This window comes from Oncorhynchus nerka, linkage group LG2, assembly GCF_034236695.1.
Source record: "Oncorhynchus nerka isolate Pitt River linkage group LG2, Oner_Uvic_2.0, whole genome shotgun sequence".
Classification (NCBI taxonomy): domain Eukaryota; kingdom Metazoa; phylum Chordata; class Actinopteri; order Salmoniformes; family Salmonidae; genus Oncorhynchus; species Oncorhynchus nerka.
In genome coordinates, this window is record NC_088397.1 from 35,508,251 (window position 1) to 35,523,126 (window position 14,876).

General features: G+C 42.9%; 1 protein-coding gene and 1 long non-coding RNA gene across 5 annotated transcripts; both read left to right on the plus strand.

Moving 5' to 3' along the window:
- Positions 1-258: 258 nt before the first annotated feature.
- On the plus strand, positions 259-2,499 carry LOC135572454 (uncharacterized). Of its 4 annotated transcripts, none has more exons than XR_010464307.1 (7): positions 259-946; positions 1,223-1,293; positions 1,381-1,556; positions 1,647-1,708; positions 1,791-1,877; positions 1,964-2,248; positions 2,328-2,448. It is a non-coding gene; the product is annotated as an uncharacterized LOC135572454 (long non-coding RNA). The 4 variants fall into 4 exon arrangements; XR_010464308.1 differs by lacking the exon at positions 259-946 and adding an exon at positions 2,462-2,499 and having other exon boundaries at positions 1,121-1,293; positions 2,328-2,363; XR_010464306.1 differs by lacking the exon at positions 259-946 and having other exon boundaries at positions 1,126-1,293; positions 1,964-2,005; positions 2,074-2,248; positions 2,328-2,446.
- A 16-nt stretch (positions 2,500-2,515) lies between these two features.
- Positions 2,516-4,272, plus strand: LOC135572451 (putative nuclease HARBI1). The gene is made up of 3 exons (XM_065020444.1): positions 2,516-3,012; positions 3,293-3,404; positions 3,499-4,272. The coding sequence occupies exons 1-3, from the start codon at positions 2,944-2,946 to the stop codon at positions 3,834-3,836; spliced, it is 519 nt and encodes a 172-aa protein (XP_064876516.1). The 5' UTR covers positions 2,516-2,943; the 3' UTR covers positions 3,837-4,272.
- Positions 4,273-14,876: the final 10,604 nt, after the last annotated feature.

A 14,876-nucleotide genomic window follows, 5' to 3' on the forward strand; every position in this document is an offset into this window, starting at 1 on the left:
ACTCCCATTCACAGCCTGGATTTGAACTAGGGTCTGTAGTTACGCCACTAGCACTGAGATGCAGTGCCTTAGACCGCTGCGCGGATCGTGTGTTTGCATTACACTCAGTGTAATACACTCAGTGATAATGGTATGGGTTCTGGGTAATCCACAGCAGATTTATGGAGAATTTGAAAATTGAGTGGTCCTGGGATAGAAATGTATAAAGTTGACATTAGCCATTTATGTTCTGGTAACTACTGTTGTTGGTTTGGCGTCAAATAAGCCTCTCTTTATATGTTATTTGCCGAATCTCAGTTTTCCATGTGGGTTTTATGATAAAGTTCCCTCTTTCAAGTTGGCAGTTAACTGGAAAATGCATCTTCTTTAGGAGTGCTATTTTTATCCTGACGACTACTGATCATTCATCCACACTGTGTGTCTCATCATTGCAGGTAATTTATGACAAATGTATAAAGTACACGTTTTATAAACTCATGAACACCAGCCAGTTGACTTGCCCGGTTTTGTTAGTTTAGGTGTATTATACTTCTTCGCCAACAGAGGGGGATATTGAGTAATTTTTCAGGTTAATTTGATATATTTTGACAGTCCTTTTTGTTTTGTCAACTTTTCGATATTGATGTTATTCAGCTCACTGGGGCCTGTTGCACAAAAGTAGAATTAAGACATCCGGGATAAATGACTCAGCTGAGCTCAATGAAGCCAAAACATGTGCGTCCAGGCTTAATTGGTTGCACAAAGACCAAGCCAGGATGAGCAGACACGGATTCATTAAGCCAGGTGAAACCAATCCTGGATAGGTGCGCGCTCACGGCTCACTCAAATAGACCCCGCCACAGATCACAGATTAACTGATTTACCATGGCAACTAGAGCCGCGTACTTTTCCCCGTCGGAAGCACAAATCCTCATGGAGGCATACGTATTGCAGACCGCCTGAATGCGTAAGTAGTGCACAATTACACACTCACCGCTCCGCTGAAACATCACAATTACAATTCAAATATTTAATTCACATCTCCAAAAATGCAGTTGTACTGTAATTATGAAACGGTTATTTTTTTATTGAAATGCACTGCAGATATGAGTGAAATTGTGTAAAGTAACTCCATCACACTGTATAAAGCTATGATACATTTTTTGATATTTTTACTGAAAACAAGACAAAAATACCAAGTAATTTTTTGCAGTGTGACTCCATTAAATGTGTGTGTGTGTAGATTAAACATGAACGGGCCAAAACGGACATGGCAGCAGGTCAAAATCAAATACAAGAACATTCTGCAGAATGGTATGGTCCCTGACTAATATTTAACAAAGCACAAGCATATATTGTACCCAGAAGGTGCCTGCTCACACATTGTCTGTACTGTTTTAGCAGTGAAAAAGAATACCCACAGACAAGGCACGGGTGGTGGGTCACCAAAGGCTGACCTTACCCCAGCAGAGGACATGGCCTTGGAGCTAAATAAAGGCAGGCCCGTCTTAGAGGGGATCCCTGGGGGAAAGAGACGAGCATAGGTTCCTCCCAAGATGCCACCCGCTTCATTCAAGGTATGTCCTTCCATCTCTACATGGGATACAACCACATTCATATTGAATCAATTTGGACTGTCTGACTTTGGTTTACCTATTGCCTTGCAGTGCCTGGCAGCACTGTGTTTCTGTTAGAGCCACCAGCACAAGCACCAGACGATGCTGATCCAGTGAGTACTCCATCAAAGGCATACTGTAGGCCTGGCATGTCTTGTCTACTAGCTTCAATATGAATCCGATTAAATGTGATAGGGTGAAGGCCCCAGTGCAGCAGCAACAGCACATGATGGAGACGATGATGAGGAGGAGACCATCTCTCTGGATTCCAGAAGGCATGAGGTATCATGTTAAGACTGTGAAAGTACTATTTACTCTACAATGGTGAGGAGTCCTCATCAAAATCAAAAATCTAATTTCTTTTACAGGACCCAGATGCTATACAGTGGGAAAACCAGCCTGGCAACATAGTGCGTATTAATAAAAGGACACCACATCCTGCCAAATTCCAGCTGCGCTAATTGTATTGTGTTCACAGAGCTCACAAGCTATCAGAAAGTTGTATGGCAACCACCTCCGGCGCCAAATAGAACTGGCAGACATAGACATTCAGTACAAGAAGAAAAAGATGGAAAATCTTGCACTGGAGTCCGAAATAAAAAAAGAGGACAATTAGGAAACTGGACCTTGAAATAAAAAAACTTGAGAGGGAGGTGAGATATGCCTTCAATGTACACTGTATGCTAACTGTAACACAAATGTATTAATCATTATTTTTCTTTCCTCCCCCAGCTCCAAGAAGATGACACAGCTCAAAATAAAAATTAGGTATATTCTCGTAAAGTCAAGTGAGCCATGACATATGAGCTCTTATTGTGAGCACACAGGACGGTGGCATCTTTCTAAGGTTTTTTTTATTTTCCCAGCAATCAGTACAACCAAGTCATCGTTATAAGGCATCGCCTCTTTGCCCACCCCCCAGCACCAGGTGTGGCCACTAGCCTATATGAAGGCCCAAAATTGTGTGTTCCTTTCTGCTCTGACAATGGCATGCCCATTCGTGCGAGATGTGGTGGATGAAGAAGCACTTGTGCTGAGGAGAGCCTTCAGGCGAGAAAGGGTCTTCAGGGACCGGTTGGACCCACTGGCCTTCCCTGATGACCATCTATATGAAAGATACAGGTTTTCTGCAGATGGCATCAGGTATCTATGCAGACTACTGGGTCCCAGGATTAAGCACCGCACTGCACGGAGCCATGCACTGAGTGTGGAGCAAATGGTTTGTGTGGCCTTGCGCTTTTTGCTAGTGGAGCCTTCCTGTACTCAGTGGGGGATGCAGAACAGCTGAACAAGGCCACAATTTGCCGCACAATAAGGAGTGTGTGTCTGGCTATCAAAGCATTAGCAGATGTCTTCATCTCCTTCCCTGGCCACAGAAGACTCTGTGACATCAAAGAGGAGTTCTATAGGATTGCAGGTAAGAGGATCTACAAATTACAGGACAACTGTTAACACATAGTAGGATACTCATTACTTTGTGTGACAGGTTTCCCCAATGTCATTGGTGCAGTGGACTGCACACACATAAGGATAAAAGCCCCTCAGGTGCCCATGAGGCCGATTTTGTGAATAGGAAATCCTTTCACAGCATTAATGTTCAGGTGAACATAACTTTTTGATATTGTCCATTGACGAACACTCTGCATTGCCAGTGATGTGCATTGATTGGTGTAATATTCCTCATCTTATGATTTCAGATGGTCTGCAATGCTGACTGTGTGATCAGCAATGTTGTGGCAAAATGGCCTGGCTCAGTCCATGACTCCAGAATCTTTCTTGCCTCTGAAATCTATCAGTGCCTATCACAAGGTAAGCCACACAACCCCTATTTATAACCATCATGGCTGTGTCAAGAATATCACTGTGTTTATGAGGTAGTAATGATGAGATTTTGTGTTGACAGGTGAATTCTCTGGTGTGTTGCTGGGAGACAGGGGGTATGGCTGCCAGCCTTTTCTCCTGACACCTTTCACAGACCCCCAGGAAGCACAGCAGGCCTACAACCATGCCCATGCCAGGACCAGGGCCAGAGTTGAAATGACCTTTGGCCTCCTGAAGGCACGCTTTCACTGCCTTCACAAATTAAGGGTCAGCCCTGTTAGGGCATGTGATATTACTGTGGCTTGTGCTGTCCTCCACAATGTGGCCTGCCTGAGGAAGGAGAGGGCCCCAGAGTGCCACCAGCCATGGACTGGGACAATCCGGCAATCTTCCCTGATGACGACAGTGGTCGGCTGCTGAGGGACCAATATGTGTTGAATTATTTTAGTTAGTATGTGTGCTTTCAATTTTGGTTAAATATGTCCTGCGGTGGCAGAGGAATTTGGTTTTTTTTTTGGGTTCGTTTTTTGACGAATTTGGCCTCTTATGGTGTTTGTGCGGTATACTGTGTGTAATACAAGGCTGCAGGGAGGCTACTGCATCCATTCATTTGTCTGTTCAGTTGATGTGTATGGATTTGTCCTGCATTTATTTTAGTGTGCAGACATGCAGGGTGTGTTATATACAGACCTTTGAATGTGTATGTATCATTTTGTATAATATGCTTGGATTCTGTGCTTTCCATCTTGTAGAGTCACTGTGACTTCAGTTTCGAAAGGAGCTGATGGTTTACCTGCTTTGTTTTGTCCTTATTCAATAAAGGAACATAATGTTACACATTGTGTTTTTATATTCATATGGAATGTGTATTTGTTTATATGACAGAGTACTAGGGCCACACTGAAGAAAAAGGATAAAGTCATAAATTTATGAGGCTGGTTCTTTCTGCAGAAAAGCTACATATTGTTTTTACAGTTTTGATACTTATGACAATGTGATACTTAATATTCTGGCACATCAGCATGTCTTTGTTTATGAAACCATACTGAAGTACAATTTCACGAAATGCCCCACATCTGTCATTTTAACAACTGTCCTCCTTTAAAACAACTGGTTACAATATTATGACTTGTGTTTTTTTCCCCTCTGTGGCCCTAATATTCTATCATTTTATATATAGCCTTATAGTCTATGGGAAACTGTAAATTATCTAATGATAGATAGCAACATCATCTAAAAATCATTTTTTATCCAAAATCATTGAAATGAATGATCACAAACGTTTAAATAATAACAGTGGGTCTAGTTATATGTGATAACAATGTATAGTGAGCAGTGAAATAACTATTGGTTTCCATTTGTGGTGACTGCTGACTGACATTAGGGATGAGATTAAATAGATCCTGGAATTTAGCCTGGTCTGGAGCAGGCTAGCTCCACAGAATAAATCTCCATGGTAATTTATACCATAACATATCCTCCTGCCCCCTATCCATCTTTAGTGCAACCGGATTACGGATCAATTGAGCCAGGATCACCAAGATATCCTGGCTTAATCCCTTATCCTAGTTTTGTGCAACAGGCCCCTGGTCACGATAACAACTCACCCGTAGCACGCGTGTTACATTTAATATAGGAGCTACGAGGCATGCGCCGAAATCGCTAAGCAGTATACTTCAAAGCAGTATGTCACTTTTATCAGCAGTGATCAATGACGTCTGAAGCTTCATTTCGTCCATCATTCTGTCTCTTTTATGCAGTCCGGTAGTTGGGCTCCATTAGTCTCCCTCCTCTCAAACAAATGGCATAAGTTTTGTGTTCCTTTGTTTAACGACCCCTACATTTAAAATGTAGCCGACTGTCTTCTGCAGGTTGTTCTCTAACCAGTGAGGTGAATTTTCATGTGAATTCCAATTTCCATGTGTTTTTCCCCTGCCATCATTCTGTATGTCTCTTCTCTTTTGATCTGCAGTTATGTTTTAGTTGGGCTCCAGCTCACTGACCATAACCGTGCTGGTTGGCTACGCTGGTTAGGCTAATAGCTAGTTGGCTAAATAGCTAACGTTGGCTGACTGGCTAAGATAACTGCATATAGAAAACATTCTTTGATATATGGTTAGATGGTGTTATGTATTTCCAAAACTGTGGTTTACTTTAATCACCCAACTCATGACTGAAAACGATTGGTTTAATATGAAGTTATACATTTGAAGTTATGTCTGTTGTAGTTTACATCATAGGGAATAGGCTGGTCCTCCATATTACTTCACACCTGATTTTGGCATTCTTCTGAAATCTGATTGGTTTAATGTAATAACTCCAAAAATAGAGGACAACAGAGGATTGGTTGATTTCCAGGTTTTAATTAAGTATCATTTTTAAGATGATTGATGAGAAAAGTATCTCACTGCACCCTCAAATGCCATGTCTTGAAATATGCAGACAGACAGATTAAAAGTAATTTTACATTGTATAATTGTACTTCTGACAGCCAACTTTCTAACTCCGCCCATAACTTTATGACATCATAACATTCCCAAAAGGATTATTGAGTCATTGTTAGTTTTACACTGAAGACATGACTCTGCCGTTGTGCTGTAGAATATGGTCTCTTGTATAATATGGGACTATCATTTGTCCCAACATCACAGGCCACAGACTTTGATAAGGAATTCCAACAGTGTTTCTGCAGTTTGAGATTGACAAAAAAAAATTATGAGGTTTCTCCATGTTCACCTGCCAATGTAAATCCATTAAATTAGACAATTTACCAGACTGGAGTTCTTGCTAATGCTCTTCCCATTGAAAACCAGAATGAAAATTAACTTGTGGGCGGTGGTCATGATGACGGCCTATTGGATGACGTCGTCCATCGGGATTCCCCAAAAAAGAAGACACTGGATTGATCACTGGAGTCAGATGTGAAGGAGGAGGTTGATCATCAGGAGCCAGATGTGAAGGAGGTTGATCATCAGGAGTCAGATGTAAAGGAGGAGGTTGATCATCAAGAGTCAAATGTGAAGGAGGAGATTGATCATCAGGATTCAGATATGAAGGAGGAGGTTGATCAACAGTGAACCTCTAGGATTGTGGATGGGCTGGCGTTTACACTTCCAGCTTGGTCATATATTTTATACATTCAATGTTGATATTTTGAACCTGTTTGTTCCTCCTGTTTCAGGAAGTGATGTCACTAAGTACTGCTCCTATATATACACAGTGCATTTGGAAAGTATTCAGACCCCTTCACTTTTTCCACATTTTGTTCCGTTACTCTAAAATGGATTAAATCAATATTCCCCCTCAATCTACACACAATACCCCATAATGACAAAGCAAAAACAGGTTTTTATACATTTTTCAAATGTAACAAAAACAACAACTGAAGTATCACATTTACATAGAGTACCAGTCAAAAGTTTAGACACCTACTCATTCAAGGGTTTTTCCTTTATTTCTACATTGTAGAATAATAGTGAAGACATCAAAACAATGAAATAACACATATGGAATCATGTAGTAACCAAAAAAGGGTTAATCAAATCAAAATATATTTCATATTTGAGACTCTTCAAAGCAGTCACCCTTTGCCTTGATGACAGCTTTGCACACTCTTGGCATTATCTCAACCAGCTTCATGAGGTAGTCACCTGCAATTCATTTAAATTAACAGGTGTGCCTTGTTAAATGTTAATTTGTGGAATTTCTTTCATTTTACATTACATTTAAGTCATTTAGCAGACGCTCTTATCCAGAGCGACTTACAAATTGGTGCGTTCACCTTAAGACATCCAGTGGAACAGCCACTTTACAATAGTGCATCTAAATCTTTTAAGGGGGGGGGGGGGGTGAGAAGGATTACTTTATCCTATCCTAGGTATTCCTGAAAGAGGTGGGGTTTCAGGTGTCTCCGGAAGGTGGTGATTGACTCCGCTGTCCTGGCGTCGTGAGGGAGTTTGTTCCACCATTGGGGGGCCAGAGCAGCGAACAGTTTTGACTGGGCTGCGTGGGAACTGTACTTCCTCAGTGGTAGGGAGGCGAGCAGGCCAGAGGTGGATGAACGCAGTGCCCTTGTTTGGGTGTAGGGCCTGATCAGAGCCTGGAGGTACTGAGGTGCCGTTCCCACACAGCTCCGTAGGCAAGCACCATGGTCTTGTAGCGGATGCGAGCTTCAACTGGAAGCCAGTGGAGAGAGCGGAGGAGCGGGGTGACGTGAGAGAACTTGGGAAGGTTGAACACCAGACGGGCTGCGGCGTTCTGGATGAGTTGTAGGGGTTTAATGGCACAGGCAGGGAGCCCAGCCAACAGCGAGTTGCAGTAATCCAGACGGGAGATGACAAGTGCCTGGATTAGGACCTGCGCTGCTTCCTGTGTGAGGCAGGGTCGTACTCTGCGGATGTTGTAGAGCATGAACCTACAAGAACGGGCCACCGCCTTGATGTTAGTTGAGAACGACAGGGTGTTGTCCAGGATCACGCCAAGGTTCTTAGCGCTCTGGGAGGAGGACACAATGGAGTTGTCAACCGTGATGGCGAGATCATGGAACGGGCAGTCCTTCCCGGGAGGAAGAGCAGCTCCGTCTTGCCGAGGTTCAGCTTGAGGTGGTGATCCGTCATCCACACTGATATGTCTGCCAGACATGCAGAGATGCGATTCGCCACCTGGTCATCAGAAGGGGGAAAGGAGAAGATTAATTGTGTGTCGTCTGCATAGCAATGATAGGAGAGACCATGTGAGGTTATGACAGAGCCAAGTGACTTGGTGTATAGCGAGAATAGGAGAGGGCCTAGAACAGCGCCCTGGGGGACGCCAGTGGTGAGAGCGCGTGGTGAGGAGACAGATTCTCGCCACGCCACCTGGTAGGAGCGACCTGTCAGGTAGGACGCAATCCAAGCGTGGGCCGCGCCGGAGATGCCCAACTCGGAGAGGCTGGAGAGGAGGATCTGATGGTTCACAGTATCGAAGGCAGCCGATAGGTCTAGAAGGATGAGAGCAGAGGAGAGAGAGTTAGCTTTAGCAGTGCGGAGGGCCTCCGTGATACAGAGAAGAGCAGTCTCAGTTGAATGACTAGTCTTGAAACCTGACTGATTTGGATCAAGAAGGTCATTCTGAGAGAGATAGCGGGAGAGCTGGCCAAGGACGGCACGTTCAAGAGTTTTGGAGAGAAAAGAAAGAAGGGATACTGGTCTGTAGTTGTTGACATCGGAGGGATCGAGTGTAGGTTTTTTCAGAAGGGGTGCAACTCTCGCTTTCTTGAAGACAGAAGGGACGTAGCCAGCGGTCAGGGATGAGTTGATGAGCGAGGTGAGGTAAGGGAGAAGGTCTCCAGAAATGGTCTGGAGAAGAGAGGAGGGAATAGGGTCAAGCGGGCAGGTTGTTGGGCGGCCGGCCGTCACAAGACGCGAGATTTCATCTGGAGAGAGAGGGGAGAAAGAGGTCAGAGCACAGGGTAGGGCAGTGTGAGCAGAACCAGCGGTGTCGTTTGACTTAGCAAACGAGGATTGGATGTCGTCGACCTTCTTTTCAAAATGGTTGACGAAGTCATCTGCAGAGAGGGAGGGGGGGAGGGAGCTTCCTAGGGTTAGAGGCAGATGCTTGGACTTTAGAGTGGTAGAAAGTGGCTTTAGCAGCAGAGACAGAAGAGGAAAATGTAGAGAGGAGGGAGTGAAAGGATGCCAGGTCCGCAGGGAGGCGAGTTTTCCTCCATTTCCGCTCGGCTGCCCGGAGCCCTGTTCTGTGAGCTCGCAATGAGTCGTCGAGCCACGGAGCAGGAGGGGAGGACCGAGCCGGCCTGGAGGATAGGGGACATAGAGAATCAAGGGATGCAGAAAGGGAGGAGAGGAGGGTTGAGGAGGCAGAATCAGGAGAAAGGTTGGAGAAGGTTTGAGCAGAGGGAAGAGATGATAGGATGGAAGAGGAGAGAGTAGCGGGGGAGAGAGAGCGAAGATTGGGACGGCGCGATACCATCCGAGTAGGGGCAGTGTGGGAAGTGTTGGATGAGAGCAAGAGGGAAAAGGATACAAGGTAGTGGTCGGAGACTTGGAGGGGAGTTGCAGTGAGGTTAGTGGAAGAACAGCATCTAGTAAAGATGAGGTCGAGCGTATTGCCTGCCTTGTGAGTAGAGGGGGAAGGTGAGAGGGTGAGGTCAAAAGAGGAGAGGAGTGGAAAGAAGGAGGCAGAGAGGAATGAGTCAAAGGTAGACGTGGGGAGGTTAAAGTCGCCCAGAACTGTGAGAGGTGAGCCATCCTCAGGAAAGGAGCTTATCAAGGCATCAAGCTCATTGATGAACTCTCCGAGGGAACCTGGAGGGCGATAAATGATAAGGATGTTAAGCTTGAAAGGGCTGGTAACTGTGACAGCATGGAATTCAAAGGAGGCGATAGACAGATGGGTAAGGGGAGAAAGAGAGAATGACCACTTGGGAGAGATGAGGATCCCGGTTCCTGTTCATTCATAACCCATCATTTATACCTGTTCATTCATAACCCATGATGTATACCTGTTCATTCATAACCCACTTATACCTGCTTGTTCATAACCCATCATTCATACCTGTTCATTCATAACCCATCATTTATACCCGTTCATTCATAACCCATCATTTATACCTGTTAGTTCATAACCCATCATTCATACCTGTTCATTCATAACCCATCATTTATACCCGTTCATTCATAACCCATCATTTATACCCGTTCATTCATAACCCATCATTAATACCTGTTAATTCATAGTCCATCATTAATACCTGTTAGTTCATAACCCATCATTAATACCTGTTCATTCATAACCCATCATTAATACCTGTTCATTCATAACCCATCATTTATACCTGTTCATTCATAACCCACTTATACCTGCTCGTTCATAACCCATCATTCATACCTGTTCATTCATAACCCATCATTTATAACTAATAATAAGTCTCTTTCCTTCGTGATGCGTTTGAGCCAATCAGTTGTGTTGTGACAAGGTATGGGTGGCTCTCATAAGGATTGCCACCGGAAAGGAAGACCCAGAGTTTCCTCTGCTGCAGAAGATACATTCATTAGAGTTAACTGCACCTCAGATTGCAGCCCAAATAAATGCATCACAGAGTTCAAGTAACATACACATCTCAACATCAACTGTTCAGAGACTGTGTGAATCAGGCCTTCATGGTTGAATTGCTGCATGAAAAAACACTGTTTACAAAAGCTTTGATTAAGAACAAGGCCCACATACTGTTTACAAAAGCTTTGTTAAATCAGCAGAACAGTTTTCAGCTGTGCTAACATAATTGCAAAAGGGTTTTCAACTGATCGATTAGCCTTATAAAATGATCAACTTGGATTAGCTAACACAACGTGCCATTAGAACACAGGAGTGATAGTTGCTGATAATGGGCCTCTGTACGCCAAGTGATCATAGGGTCCAGTGAACCATGAAGGTGGATACACAGTTCAAGTCGGAAGTTTACATACACCTTAGCCAAATACATTTAAATTCAGTATTTCACAATCCCCAACATTTAATTATAGTAAAAATTCCCTGTCTTAGATCAGTTAGGATCACCACTTTATTTTAAGAATGTGAAATGTCAGAATAATAGTAGAGAGAATTATTTATTTCAGCTTGTATTTCTTTCATCACATTCCCAGTGGGTCAGAAGTTTACATACCAAATACTAATTGAGTGTAGCATTTTCTTTAAATTGTTTAACTTGGGTCAAATGCTTCGGGTAGCCTTCCACAAGTTTCCCACAATAAGTTGGGTGAATTTTGGCCCATTCCTCCCGACAAAGCTGGTGTAACCGAGTCAGGTTTTGTAGGCCTCCTTGCTCGCACAGAAATTTTCTATAGGATTGAGGTCCGTGCTTTGTGATGGCTGCTCCAATACCTTGACTTTGTTGTCCTTAAGCCATTTTGCCTCATATTATGGAAGTATGCTTGGGGTCATTGTCCATTTGAAAGACCCATTTGCGACCAGCTTGTAACTGATGTCTTGAGATGATGCTTCTATATATCCATATAATTTTCCTTCCTCATGGTCCTATCTATTTTGTAAAGTGCACCAGTCCCTCCTGCAGCAAAGCACCCACACAACATGATGATGCCATCCCGTGCTTCAAGGTTAGGATGCTGTTCTTCATATCCCCTTTGTTTCTCCAAACATAACAATGGTCATTATGGCCAAACAGTTCTATTTTTGTTTCATCAGACCAGAGGACATTTCTCCAAAAAGTACGATCTTTGTCCCCATGTGCAGTTGCAAACCGTAGTCTGGTTTTTTTATGGCGGTTTTGGAGCAGTGGCTTCTTCCTTTCTGAGCGGCCTTTCAAGTTATGTCGATATAGGACTTGTTTTACTGTAGATATAGATACTTTTGTACCTGTTTCCTCCAGCATCTTCACATGGTGCTTTGCGGTTGTTCTGGGATTGATTTGATCTTTTCTCACCAAAGTACGTTCATCTCTAGGAGCCAGAACACATTTCCATCCAGAGTGGTATGAAGGCTGCGTGGTCCCATGGTGTTTATACTTGCGTACTATTGTTTTTACAGATGAACGTGGTACCTTCAGGCATTGGGTAACTGCTCCCAAGGATGAACCAGACTTGTGGAGGTCTACACTTGTTTTTCTGAGGTCTTGACTGATTTCCTTTGATGTCAAGCAGAGAGGCACTGAGTTTGAAGGTAGGCCTTGAAATACATCCACAGGTACACCTACAATCAGAAGCTTCTAAAGCCATGACATAACTTTCTGGAATTTTCCAAGCTGTTTAAAGGCACAGTCAACTTAGTGTATGTAAACTTCTGACCCACTGGAATTGTGATACTGTGAAATATAAGTGAAATAATCTGCCTGTAAACAATTGTTGGAAAAATTACTTGTGCCATGCACAAAGTAGACGTCCTAACAGACTTGCCAAAACTATAGTTTGTTAACAAGACATTTGTGGAGTGGTTGAAAAAAATAGTTTTAATGACTACAACCTAAGTGTATGTAAACTTCCGACTTCAACTGTCGATATTCCATTAAAAAGTCTGCTGTTTTTCCAGCTACGATAGTCATTTACAACATTAACAATGTCTATAATGTATTTCGGATAAATTTGATGTTATTTTAATGGACAAAAAAATGTGCTTTTCTTTCAAAAACAAGGACATTTTTAAGTGACCCCAAACGTTTGAATGGTAGTGTATATAAAATGAACAGACTAGGTCTATACTGCTCCTACATGGTGTAACAATACACCATGCAGATGTACAGTATATAATGAACAGACTAGGTCTATACTGCTCCTACACGGTGTAACAATACATCATGTAGATGTATATAATGAACAGACTAGGTCTATACTGCTGCTACACGGTGTAACAATACATCATGTAGATGTATATAATGAACATACTAGGTCTATACTGCTCCTACATGGTGTAACAATACATCATATAGATGTACAGTTGAAGTCGGAAGTTTACATACACTTAGGTAGGAGTCATTAAAACAACAAATTTCTTGTTATCAAACTATAGTTTTGGCAAGTCGGTTAGGACATCTACTTTGAGCATGACACAAGTCACTCACCCTCTACTTGTTGTTTTACTGTGACATCCTCCTCTTCCTTCTCCTCTTTCACGACAATGTTCAGCCCCAGAGCTTCTTTCTACGCCCAGCAGACCCCCCTCTTCTTTAACATGAGGGGAGAAGTTTAGGGAGCTCATGGCGGGGATGTTAGTTAGCTAGTCTAGGTATCTAGTTAGCATGAGCGACTATGCAAATTTAAGACATCTGCCTGACTAACAACGTAAATATTAAAATAAATTAGGCAAATAGCTATAAAACAGAAGTATGTCTAAAACATATCGGCAAATATGCACTAAAACAGTGTAAAGAGCGTGAATGTTGTAGCTATGTTTGCTAGAAAGCTACCGAGGTGTCTGATTTGCTGTTGTTTTTGAAGGAGCGTCCCGTCCACTAGATTATACGTCACACTGGCAGCATCGTCATCAGCTGACTGGAGTGGGTAACGCGGTAAAGGAAATGTTTATTTAATTTCTTGACAAAAAGGGGTATTTTTAAAATGTATTTCATTAAATAATATTATATTGATACGTCCAAAGGAAAGCATGTGTTGATTGATTAGTGAAGATTTGTAATGAATGAGAATTTATACTTGACATCTAACGCTGCATTTAAGGCATTGTCATATTCATTCAGTCAAACAAACGCTCTGCAGCCTCGTTTAACAATGATCTACGTTCCATGAAAGCTGCTGGCAGCAAACTGGAGAATAGCTAGAGGAAAACAAAGCTAACTGTGCATCATCAGGCCCTAGTATGTCATCAGACTGCATACAACCCTAACTGCATCCCCAGGGCCTGGTATATCATCAAACTGCATACAAACCTGACTGCATCCCCAGTCCCTGGTAAATCATCAGACTGCAAACAAACCTAACTGCAACCCCAGGCTCTGGTAAATCAACAGACTGCATACAAAGAGGCACTGCAAACAAGTTATACTTTACCAATCTCATTGCAATTTTTTAAATTTTATTTATTTATTTAACCGGGTAGGCTAGTTGAGAACAAGTTCTCATTTGCAACTGCGATCTAACCAAGATAAAGCGTAGCAATTCGACACATACAACAACACAGAGTTACACATGGAATAAACAAAACATACAGTCAATAATACAGTAGAACAAAATAAAACAAAAAGTCTATATACAGTGAGTGCAAATGAGGTAAGATAAGGAAATAAATAGGCCATGGTGGCGAAGTAATTACAATATAGCAATTAAACACTGGAATGGTAGATCGGCAGAAGATGAAGGTGCAGGTAGAGATACTGGGGTGCAAAGGAGCAAAATAAATAAATATCAGTATGGGGATGAGGTAGGTAGATAGATGGGCTGTTTACAGATGGGCTATGTACAGGTGCAGTGATCTGAAAGCTGCTCTGACAGCTGGTGCTTAAAGCTAGTGAGGGAGATGTGAGTCTCCAGCTTCAGAGATTTTTGCAATTCGTTCCAGTCATGGGAAACAGCGAACTGGAAGGAAAGACGACCAAAGGAGGAATTGGCTTTGGGGGTGACCAGTGAGATATACCTGCTGGAGCGCGTGCTACGAGTGGGTGCTGCTATTGTGACCAGTGAGCTGAGATAAGGCGGGGCTTTACCTAGCAGAGACTTGAAGATAACAGTGGATTTGGCGACGAGTATGAAGCGAGGGCCAACCAACGAGAGCGTACAGGTCGCAATGGTGGGTAGTGTATGGGGCTTTGGTGACAAAACAGATGGCACTGTGATAGACTGCATCCAGTTTGTTGAGTAGAGTGTTGTAGGCTATTTTATAGATGACATCACCGAAGTCGAGGATCAGTAGGATGGTCAGTTTTACGAGGGTATGTTTGGCAGCATGAGTGAAGGATGCTTTGTTGCAATATAGGAAGCCAATTCTAGATTTAATTTTGGA